The sequence below is a fragment of the Lipotes vexillifer genome, unplaced genomic scaffold (genome assembly GCF_000442215.2).
Source record: "Lipotes vexillifer unplaced genomic scaffold, Lipotes_vexillifer_v1.1 scaffold308, whole genome shotgun sequence".
Taxonomy (NCBI): domain Eukaryota; kingdom Metazoa; phylum Chordata; class Mammalia; order Artiodactyla; family Lipotidae; genus Lipotes; species Lipotes vexillifer.
The window spans coordinates 3,283,733-3,300,434 of record NW_006792985.1 but is presented as its reverse complement, the minus strand read 5'-3'; the positions used below and the strand labels follow the sequence as shown (position 1 = coordinate 3,300,434).

The window sequence follows — 16,702 nt, the reverse complement described above, 5'->3', positions numbered from 1 at the left end:
GGGGGTGGGCAACAGAGTCCTGCAGTTTCTTCTCCAGCCCCTTGGGGTAGACTCTAGCCAAGGTTCTGGGGTCTCATCCTTGGCTGGTCTCTTCCCTGCAGTCCTTGTCCATCAAAACCTCCTCTCTGGCAGAGGCCGAGAACATGGCTGACCTCGTAGACGGTTACTGCCGGCTGCAGGGGGAGCACAAAGGCTCTCTCATCATTCGACCCAAGAAAGGTGTGTTTCCACTTGAAGGTAAATTGGACCAACGGGCAGATGGCCGCCCAGAGGCAGAGCGGGAGAAGCTAAACCATTGACTGATACGTGAATGAAGAGGCTTTGGAGGTGTGGGGTTGGGGCTCACCCAGCCCTGTTGGTTCCTCCCCATGGTCCCATCCTGGGTCCTTGGCTACAGCCCTGGCCCCTCTGGCCAAGGGCAGCATGGGGACTGGCTTCTAGAGGAGAGGCTCTGTAGCCCTGGGAAGATCAAAACTATTGCTGGAACATGGCTGGTCCCTCCTCTTTGGGGATGGAGTCAGAAAGCAGAGGTCAGGCTGGAACACTTGGCAGTGGCAGAGGAAGCCTGAGAGTTTCTTCTACTAAAAAGATTCCAATTCAGGCCAGACGCCTACCCAGCTTCCACTCCGGCTTTCAGGGGCCACAGAAAGGCGGGAGGGGTGTCCCTTGTGTTGGCCCCTAGGAGCAGTGCACCCAGGACTCTGTGTCCCTGACTCCAGCTCCCCCTTCTCCCCTCTCCCCAGATGGTGAGAAGCGGGACAGCCTGCCTCAGATCCCCACACTGTGAGTACACCCGGAAGGTGGGGAACTGGCCCCGCACTCAGCCTGTGTCTTCCCAGGAAAGGCAGAACAAACAGGGAGCCTCCCCGCCATGGTTTCTGGTTTCTGGGCCCCAGGAGAAAATGCTGGAATCCCAGCATTTCACAAGTGGTGATTTTTCACCAGTAAATTTCTCCCAGAAAATTCATGTAGGGATATCCCTGTGTCCTAATGCCACCTGGCATCATCTTTAGTGGGGGGAGGGGGTGGTATTGTTGTTGTTCCCTCCCTCCTGCCCCCTGGCTGCCTGGGCCGTGCTCCCAGGTTACTGCCATAAGGACAGGCTGCTTCTCCAGGCAGGGTGGGTGGGAGAGAGGGGACTGAGGCTGCCCTGGGGGAGCATTGCCAGGCTCTGAGCTCACTTGGCTCCTGCCCTCCCATCTCCCCCTATAGAAACCTGGAGGCTCGGCGATCCCACATCTCAGAAAGCTGCAGCATAGGTAAGCCCGCCCATCTGCCATCCTCTGCCTGTGCCCAGAGCCTCTCTTCTGCCTGCTGTTGTGACATCATCAAGTACTCCCTCAAAGTTGCAGAAAAATGAACTTCCCCCATGACTGCTCAATGACTGCTTAAAATGTCATTAATCATAACAGTTAACCTATGTTGGGCAGCTAGTACGGGGCACCTTGTTTGTCTTGGTCAGCTCAGTCTCCATAACAAAAACCACAGGCCCAGGGGCTTAAACAACAGAGAACTGATTTCTCACAGCTCTGGAGGCTGGAAGTCTAAGGTCAAGGTGCCAGCATGGCTGGGTCCTGGTGAGGGCTCTCTTCCTGGCTTGCAGACAGCCGCCTTCTGTGTGTCCTCACATGGTGGAGAGATGGAGAGATCTGGTCTCTCTTCCTCTTCTTCTAAGGACACTAATGCCATCATGGGGTCTTCACCCTCATGACCTCATCTAAACCTAATCACCCCCCAAAAGCCCCAACTCCAAATACCATCAAACGGGATCAGAGCTTCAACATAAGCATTTGGAGGGGGGGACACAACATTCAGTTCATGACAGCATTAAATACATAATAGGTATTATTTTATTTAATCTTTGCATTCCCCAGAAACATTCATTTCACAGAAAAGGAAACAGATTAAAGGAGACAAACCAACTTGCCCCAAAATAACAGCCGCGAGCAGCAGTGAGCAAAGACTCAGGCCGAGGTCCCTGGGCCCTGTGGCCACTGTGAAATGCCGGACAGGAGCCCAGTTCTTGTCTGGCTCCTCCCCACACCCCTCCCAGTGATGTCAGCTTGGTTCCACTGGCCTGCACGGGGGAGCCCCACACCTGGTTCCTGGTGGTGCCCCCTGAAGCATCTTGCCCGTGGGGTGTCCTCCTTCTGTCATTCCAGAATCAGACATCTATACAGAGATTCCCGACGAGACCCTGCGAAGACCAGGAGGTAGATCCCTGACCGCACCAGCCCACCCCTGCACGTCAGCCACAGCCAGGGCCCTGGGAAGTGACATTTGGGGACACATGTGACACCAAAGGGGGACTTTCTTTCCTTCCTTTGTCCTCTCCCACGTGTGCCTCAGACAAGGACAAAGCTGAGTGAGGCATCTTTGATTTTGAAAGCGGGGATCATTGTTTACATCCCCACACCATCGAACTTTTGTGTGCGCTGGGGAGGGGGGCGGAAGGAACCTAAGCCTGTGGATATGGAACCCAGCCTTCAGAGGGGACAACTCTTCCCCTGCCTGAGAAAATGAAACCTTCTAGATCCCCTTTCCCAGCCCAGCCCAGCCCCTGGATCCTGACTGAGGGGTTGGCTGGAGGGGGGTGGGGGCAGGTCTGGCAACGCCTGGGCAGGAGGGGGCGGAGCCTGGTGTTAGAGCCTGCAGATGCTCAGATGCCCAGGGATGCAGGTGTGCAGGTTCCCGGGAATGCAGATACTCGGGTTCCTAGGGGTGCCAGCTGGTTTCTGCACTCCGGGACTGTCTTGCTTTCTCCACCTGTACAGGCCCACAGTACGGCATTGCCCGGGAAGATGTAGTCCTGAATCGTATTCTTGGTGAAGGCTTTTTTGGGGAGGTCTACGAAGGTGTCTACACGAGTCACGTGAGTTCCAGCCTCTTCCCTGACACTCCTCCTCTGCTTTTCTGTAGAATGAGAAAGGAGCTCGAATACTCTAGAGTTGGAGGTGGCTGCCGTGGTGTGTGGATCTTCCCCAACTTGGTCTTTGCAGTATTTATGAAATACACAGGGAGTGATGAAAACAAGAGTCATTTCCAAGAAAGGCAGCAATAGCAGGGATCCAAAGAGAGGCAGCACCTGCCGGGGGTGGGGGGGGTGACTGACTCTTGGCGGGAGAGCACGACGGGGAGGCGCCACGTGATGCGGTTGTGAGAAAAGGAAGGGTGGGATCTGAGGCCGCCGAGGAGGCGGGACAAGGTTTGCCTTTGTGGTTGTGCTTCTGCCAGGCCTGGGGGAAAAGCCAGAGCAGAGGAAAGGGGCAGCAAAAATGTCAAAACCAATGATAAAGAGAAAGAGACCAGGACGCCATGTCTGACAATGACCTTGCACGTGCCCCAAACAAGCCCGCTGACTTTGGGCAGATCACGTGGCCCCTCAGGCTCCATGTCTTCGTCTGGACAGCCCAGGGCTCGGGGGGATCTGATCTCGAAAGTTCTTCCAGTCCTGATCAGGAAGAAGCCGGTGGGGAGGGGAGGAGGGGAAGAGACAGAGGAAGAGCAGGCTTTGTGGAGACCCAGGCGCCCAGACATCACCTGTTTCCCTGTGGGAAGACCGTGGGAACGCCGGGGAGGGAAGTGCTGGGCAGGACTGAGGGGCCCTGGACACACTCTCGTTGCAGAAAGGGGAGAAAATCAACGTGGCTGTAAAGACCTGCAAGAAAGACTGCACTCTGGACAGCAAGGAGAAGTTCGTGAGTGAGGCAGGTAGGTGCCCCCGAGGAGGCCCCCAGACCAGGAGCTGGAAAAGGCCCCGAGACTATGCAGACCCGGAGACAGGGAGGGCCCGGAGCGAGGGCCGGGAGGCCTTGGACGGCCCTGGCGCCCACAGGGGAGGAGGGTTGCGCCGCTGTCTCCAGGTTGGACCAGCCAAGCCAGATTCTCACCTTGGACCTTAGAAGGGCTCGGGCCCGTCTCTCTCGCCGCCACTTTCAGTGATCATGAGGAACCTGGATCACCCGCACATCGTGAAGCTGATCGGCATAATTGAAGAGGAGCCCACCTGGATCATCATGGAACTGTACCCCTACGGGGAGGTGAGCTGGAGGGGCCCGAGGAGGACCCTTGCAGTGAGTGACAGCTGGGCTGCAGTGGAGCAGGGCGTCTGGGGGCGGGGGATGCGCTCAGAGCCAGGGGAGCCAGGGGGCCCTTAGCTCCCAGCTGAAAGAGCCAGAGGCCGTTTGCAGAGGAAGTTGCCAGACAGTCCTGCCACCTGGGTGTGCCCTCCCCTCCCCCCAGCTCCATGCCCCGGCCGGGCAGGGTCCTCAGGGCACCTTCCCCTCCCCGCAGCTGGGCCACTACCTGGAGCGAAACAAGAACTGCCTGAAGGTGCTCACTCTTGTCCTGTACTCGCTGCAGATCTGCAAGGCCATGGCCTACCTGGAGAGCATCAGCTGTGTCCACAGGTGGGGCTGGGGGGGTGGGGAACCTGGAGAGGTTGGGGTCAAGCAGGGCTTTGTAGCCGCACAGAACAGGGGTGAAGGCCTGGCTTTGGTCCTGCCTGTGTGACAATGTGATCACCTTCTCTGAGCCCATCTCCTCTGAAGAGTAGAACAGCAGTATGTTCCTCCCAGGATTGCTATTAAGAGGAGATCTGAAGTCCGAGGTGTCTGCCTGTAACTCAGTGCTGTCTAGGCCGCCTCCCTGGGGGTCCAGGAAGTCACTTCCCTGCTTGCTCCTCACTTGCTGTCCTCCAGCAGTTCCATTTGGTGGCACCTGGCCAGGCAGGAGAGACTGGGTCCTGGCAGCACTGGTATGATCTTGGGGTCTGGGCCCTGCCAGCCCACGTGGCTGGCACTGCCCTGGTCCCCGGCACCTCCAGGCTGCCAAGACCAATCCTCCATCTGGCTGTGGAGCTGGCCCCTTCTCCACCCGGCTTTGTCCCCATTCCCTGAAAGGGGGCCCCCACCATGGGGAACATGATCCCCTGGAGGAGACAGACGGGGTGCTCTCAGAGCCCTGGGGTGAGCGGGTGAATTCTTCAATCCAACCCCGTCGACCTCAGATATGTGGCCATATGGGTGACACTACACAAAGCTATGTCGGGGGATATGAACATTCATTCATTCATTCACTCACTCATGCAACTAATATTATCGAACTCCTACCGTGGGTCCTAGGCTCCGGGATGAAGTAATAATCAAAACAGACAAGAATCCCTTTCCTTGTGAAGCTCACGTTCTAGCATCTTCTAGGGTGAATAGTCATGGGGCAAAGGTGGTGGGGTACCAGATTTGCAGCTTTGTGTGAGGTCGTCATGCTTTGAAGTCATCTTTTCAATAATAAAGAAAAACGATAGGGTGTGGAGCCTGCCCGGGAGAAGCAAGAGACGAGCCAGTTTGGGGCTAGAAGTGATGCCGGGAGCATGAGGTAACTGAGTCAGCGAGGGCTCCTGGGGGTGGTGAGAGCTCAGCTCTGGGCTGATGCTTTTCCCAACCGGCCGGCTGCTGAGCACGTTCCACCAGCTCTCTGCCCCGGTCTCCTCCTCTGTACCGGAGTCCTGAGGGTCTCTGTGTCATGGCTCAGGTGTGTGTAGTCTTTGGAGGGTCCTGGCTAGCCCAGGGCTCCCTGGAAGTGAGCTGTGAGCGGCTGCTGGAATCACAGAACGAGAAGAGGTTGGTAATTGTGACCAGGAGAGCGGCCTCTTCCCTGAAGCGCCAGCGGGGTGACGGCATCCCCGGCAGAGGGGACAATGCAGGCTACAGGGCGGTGGCTGGAGCAAGTCTGGGGAACCGAGGCAGGCTTGGAGGTGGAGACGCGGGAGAAGCGGTGATGGGGACAGGACTCAGCAACGAGATGGAGGGAGACGGCAGGCATGTGTGTGGCAGGGACGGTGGGCCAGCAGAGGCTCCCGCCTGAGCTGGGCTCCAGCCAGACGGCTCGTGGGTCCAGGAAGGACCGGCCGACAGAAGCTGCCCGATTCTGCTCCGGACGCCGGGGCCCTGAAGCTCTCTTCTCCTTTGCTTCTCTGTCCATCTGTCTGTCTGTCTGTCCCCGTGAAGCATTCTCAGCTGGCTCACCTGTGTCTTTGCCTCTTCCCTGCAGGGACATCGCTGTCCGGAACATCCTGGTGGCCTCCCCTGAGTGTGTGAAGCTGGGGGACTTTGGCCTTTCCCGGTACATTGAGGATGAGGAGTATTACAAAGGTGAGGTGCAGGTGGTGTTACGGCTTTCTCCCCTCGAGGGGTCGCTGAAGCCAAAATCCCCCCAAAAGGTGACTGTTAGGCAAGCCCAGGCCAACTGTCTCTGGAGACTAGGCTGCATTTCTGCATAAATCTGGATCTCCTTCTCTAATAACTACTGTACACCCTCTGTCCACCCAAAGCTTCTGTGACGCGTCTCCCTATCAAATGGATGTCCCCCGAGTCCATTAACTTCCGGCGCTTCACGACGGCCAGTGACGTCTGGATGTTTGGTGAGTGGACTTTTCTGGAGGGCGTGGAAAAGTTCGATTCTCACCTCTGTGACCAGGTTAAGAGGGGGCACAGGAAGCAGGGGTCTGGACCCCCAGGTTCTGTTTCGCTGCAGCCACTGAGAAGTCCCAGAAGTGGGGAGGCCAGTGGTGGGTGGGGGGTGACCTGGGCTAAGGGCCAGCCTGGGTTCATCTTCCAAGAAAAGGCTCTTGAGATGAGCATGTGCTCCACCAACCAGCCCCGGGACTAAGGTGGGCCACCCTGGAGGGGATCCTCAAAGGCAAAGCTGAGGTTTTCTCCGAGAAGGAGGTGCAGGGTGAGGTGAAAGCAAAATCAGGTGACAGATGGACAGCCGCTTACAGAGCACACAACTGTGTAGATTCTCCCTCTCAGGCCCCCAAAACCAGCCCATTTTCCAGACGAGGAAACTGAGGCTCAGGCGAGTCAGGGGCTTGCCCGTGATCACATAGGCAGCAAGCATTGGTGCTAGGCTTTGAACACCAGCTTTCTTTCTTTTTTTTTTTTAAATTAATTTCTACTGGAGTCTAATTGCTTTACAATGTTGTGTTAGTTGCTGCTGTACAGCAAAGTGAATCAGTTATACATCTACATATATCCACTCTTTTTTAGTTTCCCTTCCCATTTAGGTCACCACAGAGCCCCGAGTAGCGTTCCCTGTGCTATACAGTAGGTTTTCATTAGTTATCTATTTTATACATAGTAGTGTATATACATCCCAACTGACATATATACCAGCTTTCTGTTGGAGGTTCCACCCACTCCTAAGAGAAGGCACCAGTGGTCCCAATGACGTGCCTTTGATGGTCCCCTCCACATCCCACAGACCCTAACAGCTCCGTATGGAGGGGGCCGGTGGGTGGGGGGATTAGTTCATTTATGGATGCAGGTGATTGGTCCCTTGGTGGACCGCCATAGTGATCAAGATTCCAGGGATGCTATAGGGGGAACGAGGGGAGGCAGGGCGGTCCCTGGCAGGTGCTGAGTGCGGACTGCCCGGTTGTTGCTGGGGAGGGTGGGCTGCCTCTCTAGGCAAGAGTCCCCTCAGCAGGGGCCCTGAGACGTCTGCTCCCACCCTCAGCCGTGTGCATGTGGGAAATCCTGAGCTTTGGGAAGCAGCCCTTCTTCTGGCTGGAGAACAAGGATGTCATCGGGGTGCTCGAGAAGGGGGACCGGCTGCCCAAGCCTGACCTCTGCCCACCTGTTCTCTACACCCTCATGACCCGCTGCTGGGACTACGACCCCAGTGAGCGGCCCCGCTTCACTGAGCTCGTGTGCAGCCTCAGGTGAGCAAGGAGGCCGGAGGGGGCTGCAGGCCCAGGGCCCCTGAAGAGCAGGTCTCCTCTTCAATAGCGCTTACAGGTTTACAACATCCTTCCTTAAACAAGATGCAGCCGGCGTCCTGGTCCCCTCCGAGGGAGGAGGGAATTCAGGCTCAGCTGGTGACTCAGTGCCCAAGGCATGGCAGGTGGGGCTGGGACTTGCCCCGGGACCCACCCCCCCCTCATCCCACCCCTGGCCAGCACAGCACCGTGTGTCCAAGTGGAGTTAGCCCATCCTCCCAGTGGAGGAGGCCTTACAGAGGCTCAGTGCTGTGTCAAAGGCAGGAGGCTGAAGCCGAGTTCACTGTCAGATAGGAACTCAGAGACGCAGAGTGAGGTCAGCCGCACCATCTCTGCATCTCTTAACCGCGAGCACAGGGCGTTGCTCCTAGTATGTGCCCAGAAAATATATTTTAGGTTTGAATTCAAAGGCTGCACCAGACTTTCACTGCAGTGCCTGTGCTCTTTGCTGAGGTTTGGGGTGCATCGTACAGGCGCCCAGCCTGGGCGTGGGACCTGCTTCCCTGGCAGCACCCCTGTGCCTTTCCTCAGCCTCTGATTGTTCCCCCAAGACAACAGGGAAAGGAGTCATTTTTGGCTGTGAAGACAGTGACAAGGCATCCCCTGTCCCTTCTAAATGAAGCAGTGGTGGCCTGAGGGTCTGATCCTTCTCAGGCGCCCAAGAGCCATTACCCCCGGGTGCTGGGAGGTCCTTGGTGAAGGTTGCTGTTGGAGAGCCTTTTAGAGGGTAATCCTGTTTCCTTGGTGGCCCGCCTGCCACCAGTGCCCCCTTGGGTGGTCTGACTTCTTTTGTCATCCTTTAGGGCAAGGGTCAGCAAACTTTTTCTACAAAAGGTCAGACAGTAAATATTTGTGGTTTTGCAAGCTATACAGTCTCTGTTGAAACTACTCAACTCTGCCGTAGCTCAGAAGCAGCCGAAGACGATACATAAAATGAGTGAGTGTAGCTGGGTTTCAGTGACACGTTACTTGTGGACACTGAAATTGGAATTTCATGTAATTTTGACATGTCCTAAAATATTTTTCTTTTAATTTTTTTGAATCATTCAAACACGTGAAAACCATACTTAGTTTAAAGCTACACAAAAATAGGTAGGGGACCGTATTTGGCCTTGTGGGCCTAGTTTGCTGGCTCCTACGTTAGGGAACCTAGTGTTTAATTAATGTTAAATACTGCAACTTTAAACACTGTTGTCAACATGTGGGCATTTTTTTCGGAGAAAGAAAATAGCCCCCAGAAACTGCCGTGTGGGGAGGAGCCCCAGGGGGAGGCTGGGAACCCCAGGTCCAGGCAATGGGAAACATGCTGCATTTGTTTGCGGGCAGGGCTCCAACACAGTCTGCAAGACCTCCAGCTTAGAAGGCCTCTCTGTTCCTGACTCTCTCTTCATTGACGCTCCTGATTAATTCTAGACTCATCTGTTGGTCCCTTATAAGGGAGATTTGAGAAGCCAAAGGGTTCCGGGAGAAAAGTGTTCGAAAGACGTAACTTGAGGGGGTCAGAAGCTCTGGGGTCACGGGGTCTTCATTCATTCCGGAGGCCTCTCAGATGACCCTGATGACCCCAGGATACCTCCCTCAGGCCCCAGCCTGGTGGTCCTCCACTGGAGCTAAGAAAGGATTTCATGAGGGCTTCCAGTCTTTGGGGGTAGGAAGAACCCTCTTAATGTTGAATTTTGAGAACTCTTCCATGTAACATACACTTTTAGAATCCACTGATTGACAGAATGCAGTAAGCTGTATAATGAATTTTTTATTGCACACAATATAATGCATATACATCTGAAAACACAATGCCAAATATTATATATTTAGTAGTACTGTTAAAAATTATTAAAGAAGACAATTTAAGTGATACAGACAAACTTTATTTAACACTCCATGAAGTGGCAGTCTCCGTGCCCAAGGGCCAGAGTGCAAAATGGGGTGGAAGTCAGGACACTTCTATAAGGTAAAGAATAAGGAACAAGGAAGAGAAAAATAGAGAATGAATAGAGAACAGGAAGTACGTATAAAGCCCAGAGCTGGTTTGGCATTGGGGTTGGCCAACTGGATGGTACTTTGTTTCCGGTCAAGCAGAGCATTTAGAGGGACACGAAAGTTATCTTCATTTTGGCTTGCTGGTGTGACCCCCTGGGCAGTAGCGGCTCCATCCTGGGCTTAGACATTTATTTCAACAGCACATAATCCTCGTCTACAGACAGTGCTTGGTACGCGTGTGAACATGTGGATTCACGGACCCCCTGTAATTATTTGAGTCCTCTGAGGCCTGTGATTCCCAGGTTGGGAACCACCAGATTGGGTTAAAAAGGCAAGAAGCATGCACTTAGCTAATCTGGGAGGGAATCCGCAACCCTTTCTCATTAGCACACACCAGGAATGCATGGGTGGGAGGTTTAGTGAAAAAACAGGAGATGTAGAGCACGGGCCTCTGTCATGAGGTTGTCTGGGACTTCAGAAATCTATACAGGTGACCAGCGCCAATAGGAGGGACAGGAGGGCAAGAGGCATGGGGACATGGTCAGGAGACACACTCGCACTGTTCGGTTGGGCTAGGACTCGTTCTCCGAGGACTTTTCCCCACCCTGGGTCCATTCCGTGATCCTCCCAGCCTCGGTGAGGGGGGCTGCAGCATCCGTACTGCAGCTTGTCTCTGAGGGGTCTCCCCAGTGCATTCTGCAGAGGACATGGGAATGGGGTCTGGACTGCGGTGGAGCACAGAGAAGAGCCCCCAGTAGCATTTTTGACCCTGTTTCTCTCTCCTTATCTGACCTGACTCCCCGGCAGTGACATTTATCAGACAGAGAAGGACGTCGCCATAGAGCAGGAGAGGAACGCTCGCTACCGACCTCCCAAAGTCTTGGAGCCCACGGCCTTCCAGGAGCCCCCACCCAAGGTGAGCCAAGCCCTGGCCTCACTGGCCCCGCGAATCACAGCAGAGCCGGGCCCCTGTGCGGCCCCTCCCAGGCCTCGCTGCGTAACTCCCCTCACAGCGTAGGTAGGATGGCACCCTATGGTCCTCTCAGCCCTTCGACCCAACCATCCATCCGCACATCGGCAGGTGGAATCCGAGATAGCAAGAGAGCAGGCACCTGGTGGGACGGCTGCAGCCGGGGATCACCCCCGGAAATGTTTCCCTTGAGAGACTGAAGCACTTTTCCTTTTCGTGTTTTTACCCTTGAGGGTACATGATGGGGAGCATCCTTGGGCCCCTGAGGTCCAGCCTCCAATGTCCATGGCATCTCTGGGCACAGGAGCCAGTGCCCCGCTGCCCTGCTATTAGGTGGGTGGGTTGCGAGGGACCATGCCTGTAGTAGTCAGCTCGGGGTGCCATACAAAGCACCACAGACTGGGTGGCTTAAAAAACAGACAGCGTGGAGGCTGGGAGGTCCAAGACCAAGGTGCTGGCAGATTCCCGTCTGGTGAGGACTCTCTTCCTGGCTGGCAGATGGCCACCTTCTCGCAGGTCCTCACACAGTGAGGAGAGCGAGCTCTGGTGTCTATTATTATCATTATTGTTGTTGTTGTTATTGTTAGGACACTAACCCCATCATAGGGGCCCTACCCTTTTACGTCATCTGACCCTGATTACCTCCCAAAGGCCCCACCTCCAAATACCTTCACACTGGGAGTTAGGACTTCAACATATGAGTCGGGATTGGGGGGGTGGAGGGGCGACACTCAGCCCATAACAAATCCCTATGGATGCAGGGCCTTTTTCGCTGTCCCCCTTGCCTGCTGTGCCCTGCACCTTCCCTCAGCCAGGCCCAGCTCAGTTTTCATCCCCTCCGTGAAGCTGCTGTGGGTGCCTGAGCCTTCCGTGACCTACCTCTAGATGTCTGTGGCTCTTGAGTGCTAATTTGGCAGGCACTCCCACCTCCGTGGAGGCTACACACAGAGATCAGTAACCCCTCCAATTAGCGGTAGCCCCCAGCAGGGCAGAGAGGCTGGCCTCTTTGTACCTTCCCATCACTCAGTAGTACCAGATGCGCAGTTAGTGGACGCATATGATTTTAAATGATAACTTTGCTCCTCATCGTCTTCATCCTGAACGAGCCCAACCTGTTTCCTACCTGATATTCCCCTTGGTGAGCTGTGCTCCCTCAAGGAGAGAGACGGGGACTGACTCATTTCTGTGCTCTCTCTCCAGCCCAGCCGGCCCAAGTACAGACCCCCTCCACAAACCAACCTTCTGGCACCCAAGCTGCAATTCCAGGTAAACATGTAACCAGAGGGCTGGGGCAGTTCAGGGCCATTCCTCATCTCGGTCCTTTCTGAAATTCCATCCTCGTGCCTTAGGGGAGCAGTAGTCACCTCTTCGGGCAATGGAGACGGCCTGCATTGGCTCTTCTTGGGTACCCAGAAAAGAATTAACATACCCTTTATGATGTTTAAACATACCCTTTTGCGATGTTTAAAATAGTGGGTTTTTTTTTTAAGGTGTGTATTATATATACACATACCTGTGGGTTAATCATATCTGTCAAATTTGTAACATGATGATGGAATATAACTCCTTTCTGAAGAGTCCTGAAGGAGGAGACGTACTCAGTAGGTCAGTAACACACATGGACCCATGGTATGCACCACGTCACGGGGAGGGCTGTTGGATGGAAGAGAGACCACCGTGTCTGTGCTGACTTCTAGCCAAGAGCCATGTATGTCGCTCCGCCGTGTCTCCCAAACGGGGCCAATGAAATGCCCACACCTTGTTCTTTATTAGCTCCTGGAGAGCGAGTCCTGTTTCTCCCATGGAGCTCTTGTATCGTTTCTTTGTGCTCGTGTTTGTAGCAGCTAATTGTCCACCTTCTTGCCTTGTCCCTGTGCCTGTTGCTTCTTTGCTTCTCCTGAATAGGTCCCTGAGGGTCTGTGTGCCAGCTCACCCACGCTCACCAGCCCTATGGAGTATCCATCTCCCGTAAACTCTCTGCACACCCCACCTCTCCACCGGCACAATGTCTTCAAGCGCCACAGCATGCGGGTAAGAGGGCTCTGCATGCTGGGTCCCAGCCAGAACCGAAGAGACTGCTAGAGGGAGGTACCTGGGATACCGGGAACCCCACATCCTCGGGCTCAGGAGGTGCCCTCCATGTACCAGTCAGGCCACTGAGGTGCTCTGTGACTCCCTCTCCTCTGCAAGCACATCAGAGTTAAGGGGCCAAGCCAGGTGCTGCTCTTGAGGACACCAGCTGGACCCAGACCTGCTCCATCCCTACTCTGGTACTGTGGCGAAGGATGTAAAATCTGCCCCGCCTCCTTCAGCCCTGGCGATAGTGTGAAAGCTCATGGGAGGAGGGCAATCAAGCCTGATGGTGCCAGAAAAGTAAAAGATCCTGGAGGTTCTGCCCCCCGCTCTGCCCTTCCTGTCTGATTGTGGTTGCTCAATCTCTCCTCAGTCAAAGGAAAGGCTTCCTTGTGGCTGCCACTCCTGCTGCTTTTTTTTTTTTTTTTTGTAAAAGTTGCTGCTGTACGAGAAGGAGCCTGGGGGCTAGTGTGGGGCTAAGCCACACCCTCCCCAGTCACCTCTTTATTTTCAGCTGCCAATGAGGCCCTGAGTATTTTGTGGACTAGCTTCTAATTGTCTTGTTAAAACAAACAAACAAAAAAAAGCACCTCTGCCTCTGTCCACTTGTAACTTGTCCTCACCCATCTTCCCCTTCAGAGCAAATGGTCCCTGTGGCCAGTTGCCATGAACACTTGATATATTTTACTAAAAGGAGTCTTGATATGTGACATAACAGACTAAAACCCTTATTATTTTAGCTCTAACTCCATTACCATGCATGATATTTCAGGCTCACCATATAAGACTCTGAAAATTGAGGGGAAACTACATTTCTATTATAATACATTTACAAAATGTGGGAAAGTATGTTGAGATATCCTATGCCGTTATTCTTAATTTACTAAAACTTTGAAATGATTAAGATAACTTCGAATTCTAGGCAGTGAGATCTTAATGGAATCAATATCCCCCTGACCTAGCTCATTTTTCTCTTTTACATTAATTTAACCAATTTATATCTTAGCATACACTTAACGATAATAAAACTGCATTTTTAAGCATGCACTATCATTTAGGCAGAGTTCAATTCCTCCACTCTCCTGCCCTTGACTCTTTATTCATAATTAATTGAGTTTTAGTGAGATTGGCTTTAAAATGCATCCTTTCAGTAAGAAGGTATTTTGTACATTTAAGGGATGGCACTGCCTTTGTCTAATCCCTGACTCACCGTAAGGACTTTGTTCAGTTCCGTAAAGACAGACTGTGCGGCAGGAAAAAAAGACCTTTTCTGTCAGGGGTTTAGAAGTACTTGCCACAAGGAAAGTCTGCCTAAAAGAACATAATGAGCATTTCTTAAAATAAGCAAAAAAAAAAGTTAAAAACATAAACTCCATTTCATGGTATACATCAGAAACATCGAGAAAGCCTCTTCCAGGCAGAACGCTGAAAAGGTATAATAGGCTCCCTGCAAAGCATCTGAAAGCATTTAACAAAAATCAGAGATTTCTGTTCCCACAAAAACAATTTTTCTACTGACTAACTCTATTGCCTGACTCATCTGAGTATCTGTGGGACTCCATACCAGAGTCAGGATGGCAGCAATCTCCCTCTTGAAGACCTCACAATTGAGGTTTAAAATAATAATAGAATTCAATAAACAGCACCTTTTTTAAGGGACACTTTGCTGGGCTCTGTCGTAGGTTCTGAAGGGAGAACTGCCTTCAGTGAGCTTACCATCAGCCAGAAGGAACAGGGCAGGTGCATACTTGCCTGAAATGCAAACCAGAAAGCTGTGAGAGGTACAGCGAAAGCGCAGTGGGAGTTCAGAGGGAAAAACAACTCTTTCCGGCTTCTTTTCTGCAGCTGGGCCTCAGTGGATGGGGAAGATTCGGAGGGGAAAATACTGGAATGCAGGGGATGAAAGAGGCAGAAGCATCGGTTGGAGCCAAGGTTGAGTGATGGGAAACCATAGGATGAGTGCAGGAGCTGTTTTTCTAGAACAAGGAAGGTGCGTGTGGAGGTAGAAATAAGACTGGCAGGATGGGGGGTAGCCAATTTATAAAAGGTGTCAAAGCTTATCAGAGTCTTTTTAAAACACCACAAGGACCTGATTTCTCTTAAAAATGACCAGCAATGTAAGCATTCATTGCCTGATAAGAACACCTGAGGTTTACTTCAGACAAGTAGCCCTGAAGAGGCCCAATCTAAAAATAATAATAAAAATTTAGGGCTTCCCTGGTGGCGCAATGGTTGGGAGTCCGCCTGCCGATGCAGGGGACACGGGTTCGTGCCCCGGTGCGGGAGGATCCCACGTGCCGCGGAGCGGCTGGGCCCGTGAGCCATGGCCGCTGGGCCTGCGCGTCCGGAGCCTGTGCTCCGCAACGGGAAAGGCCACAGCAATGAGAGGCCTCCGTACCGCAAAAAAAAAAATAAAAAATAAAAATAATAATAAAAATTTGCTCCTTGAGTGTTATGAGACAATTGGAAGACATAGGAACACATCTACCAATGCATGTTAAAATATTTGGTAAGGTGGTGATCAGGCCTGGCGCATGCTAGACATTTGAGCGGTAGGAATCTTCTTTTGGCAATTACAGAACTACATAGTGTTTTCTTGAGTCTGGCAACTCCTTCTACCGGTATTTACTCTAGTCTTCCTCAGTCCGTACATTTTTCTTATACCTGGAGATTCCTAACTGTATCTTCAGAATGTTTGACACTTAGTTTCTATTTGTCACTATTTGTCACTAGCCTACAGTAGACATGCCATTGTGTTTGCAGGTGTTGGCATTTAACTGAGGATATTTACAGCCTTAAAATCCCCTCATTTGGGGGCATCAGCTGTTGTGAAGTAAATCTTATTTATTTTTATCAATTCTATGATTATGAAATACTCTTATGTTCTGAAATTTGTTGTACTAAAATAAGATCTAACTCAGTAGCTCTCAACTCCAAGGGGACATTTGGTGACATCTGGAGACATTTTTCTTAAACAACTGGGGAGGTGCTGTAGGCGTCTAGTGGGTGGAGTTGCTGTAAGCATCCTACAGGGTATAGGAAATCTTCCCCCCCACCCCCGGTAGTGAATTATCTGGCCCCAATGTTAATTGTGCTGAGGTTGAGAAACACCATTCTACTATTGGTTACTTGGACCCATGAGAACAGGGACACTGCATATTTAACCATCACTGCCCTCCCAGCACCCAGCTCCATCCCTGCCACATAGTAGCTGCTTAATAAACAGTTACCGAATAGAGTAACGAACAGATAATATTTCAGCAAGAAAACAAACTTGTGATGAGGAGTATTGTTAGAAACTGAGAGCAGTAATTGTAGCTGAACAAGCCTAGGAGAAACATACCAGTGTAGCTATTTTCAAACTGTGTGTTATATTCAAGTGTGTTTTGGAGACTTTGGTGGGATAATCTTTTTTAGAGGCTTGGCAGAGACTATGCCTTGCTAAAGTAGAGTGAGAATAATTTTTAGCATTTTATGTAAGTGACTTGTATGTAAACTGGCCAGTTCAAAGGAAAGGATCTGAGTGGCTTGCCAACCTGAATGTCATGGAAAGGTCACATGCCCCTGGCAAAGGCCGCCCCAGGATTTATGCAATCAAAAGAATGCCAAGAACACTCCTATGTCCAGGAGACCCAGGTAATCTTGTGCAGCAGAAAAAAAGCAAGCCAGTTTAAAGGGACTGAGCAGATATTTACATAAATGAACCCTGGGGAAGATTGAGGGAAGATAATTAATAGGAAAACATGCAACACCTTCTGTTTAAGAAATAGCAGGTAGAACTATGAATAGATCCAAAGCCCCACAAATGAGTTAAAACAGGGTTAGATTAATAAAGCTAGGGAGAGGGCTTCCCTGGTGGCGCAGTGGTTGAGAGTCCGCCTGCCGATGCAGGGGACGCGGGT

The 16,702-nt window shown here is 52.2% G+C and overlaps 1 protein-coding gene across 2 annotated transcripts in view; it reads left to right on the top strand.

Moving 5' to 3' along the window:
- The window catches only part of PTK2B (protein tyrosine kinase 2 beta), a 131,341-nt gene that overhangs the window by 107,335 nt on the left and 7,304 nt on the right, over positions 1-16,702 (top strand). Inside the window, exons 11-24 of one of the 2 annotated variants that reach the window (XM_007466166.1) lie at positions 102-219; positions 744-783; positions 1,213-1,259; positions 2,163-2,213; positions 2,775-2,872; positions 3,627-3,711; positions 3,940-4,040; positions 4,294-4,409; positions 6,049-6,149; positions 6,329-6,418; positions 7,516-7,720; positions 10,565-10,673; positions 11,928-11,993; positions 12,633-12,758. In XM_007466166.1, coding sequence (XP_007466228.1) covers positions 102-219; positions 744-783; positions 1,213-1,259; positions 2,163-2,213; positions 2,775-2,872; positions 3,627-3,711; positions 3,940-4,040; positions 4,294-4,409; positions 6,049-6,149; positions 6,329-6,418; positions 7,516-7,720; positions 10,565-10,673; positions 11,928-11,993; positions 12,633-12,758 — 1,353 coding nt within the window. The remainder of the gene's footprint in view (positions 1-101; positions 220-743; positions 784-1,212; positions 1,260-2,162; positions 2,214-2,774; positions 2,873-3,626; positions 3,712-3,939; positions 4,041-4,293; positions 4,410-6,048; positions 6,150-6,328; positions 6,419-7,515; positions 7,721-10,564; positions 10,674-11,927; positions 11,994-12,632; positions 12,759-16,702) is intronic. The other variant, XM_007466167.1, reaches the window with a different exon arrangement.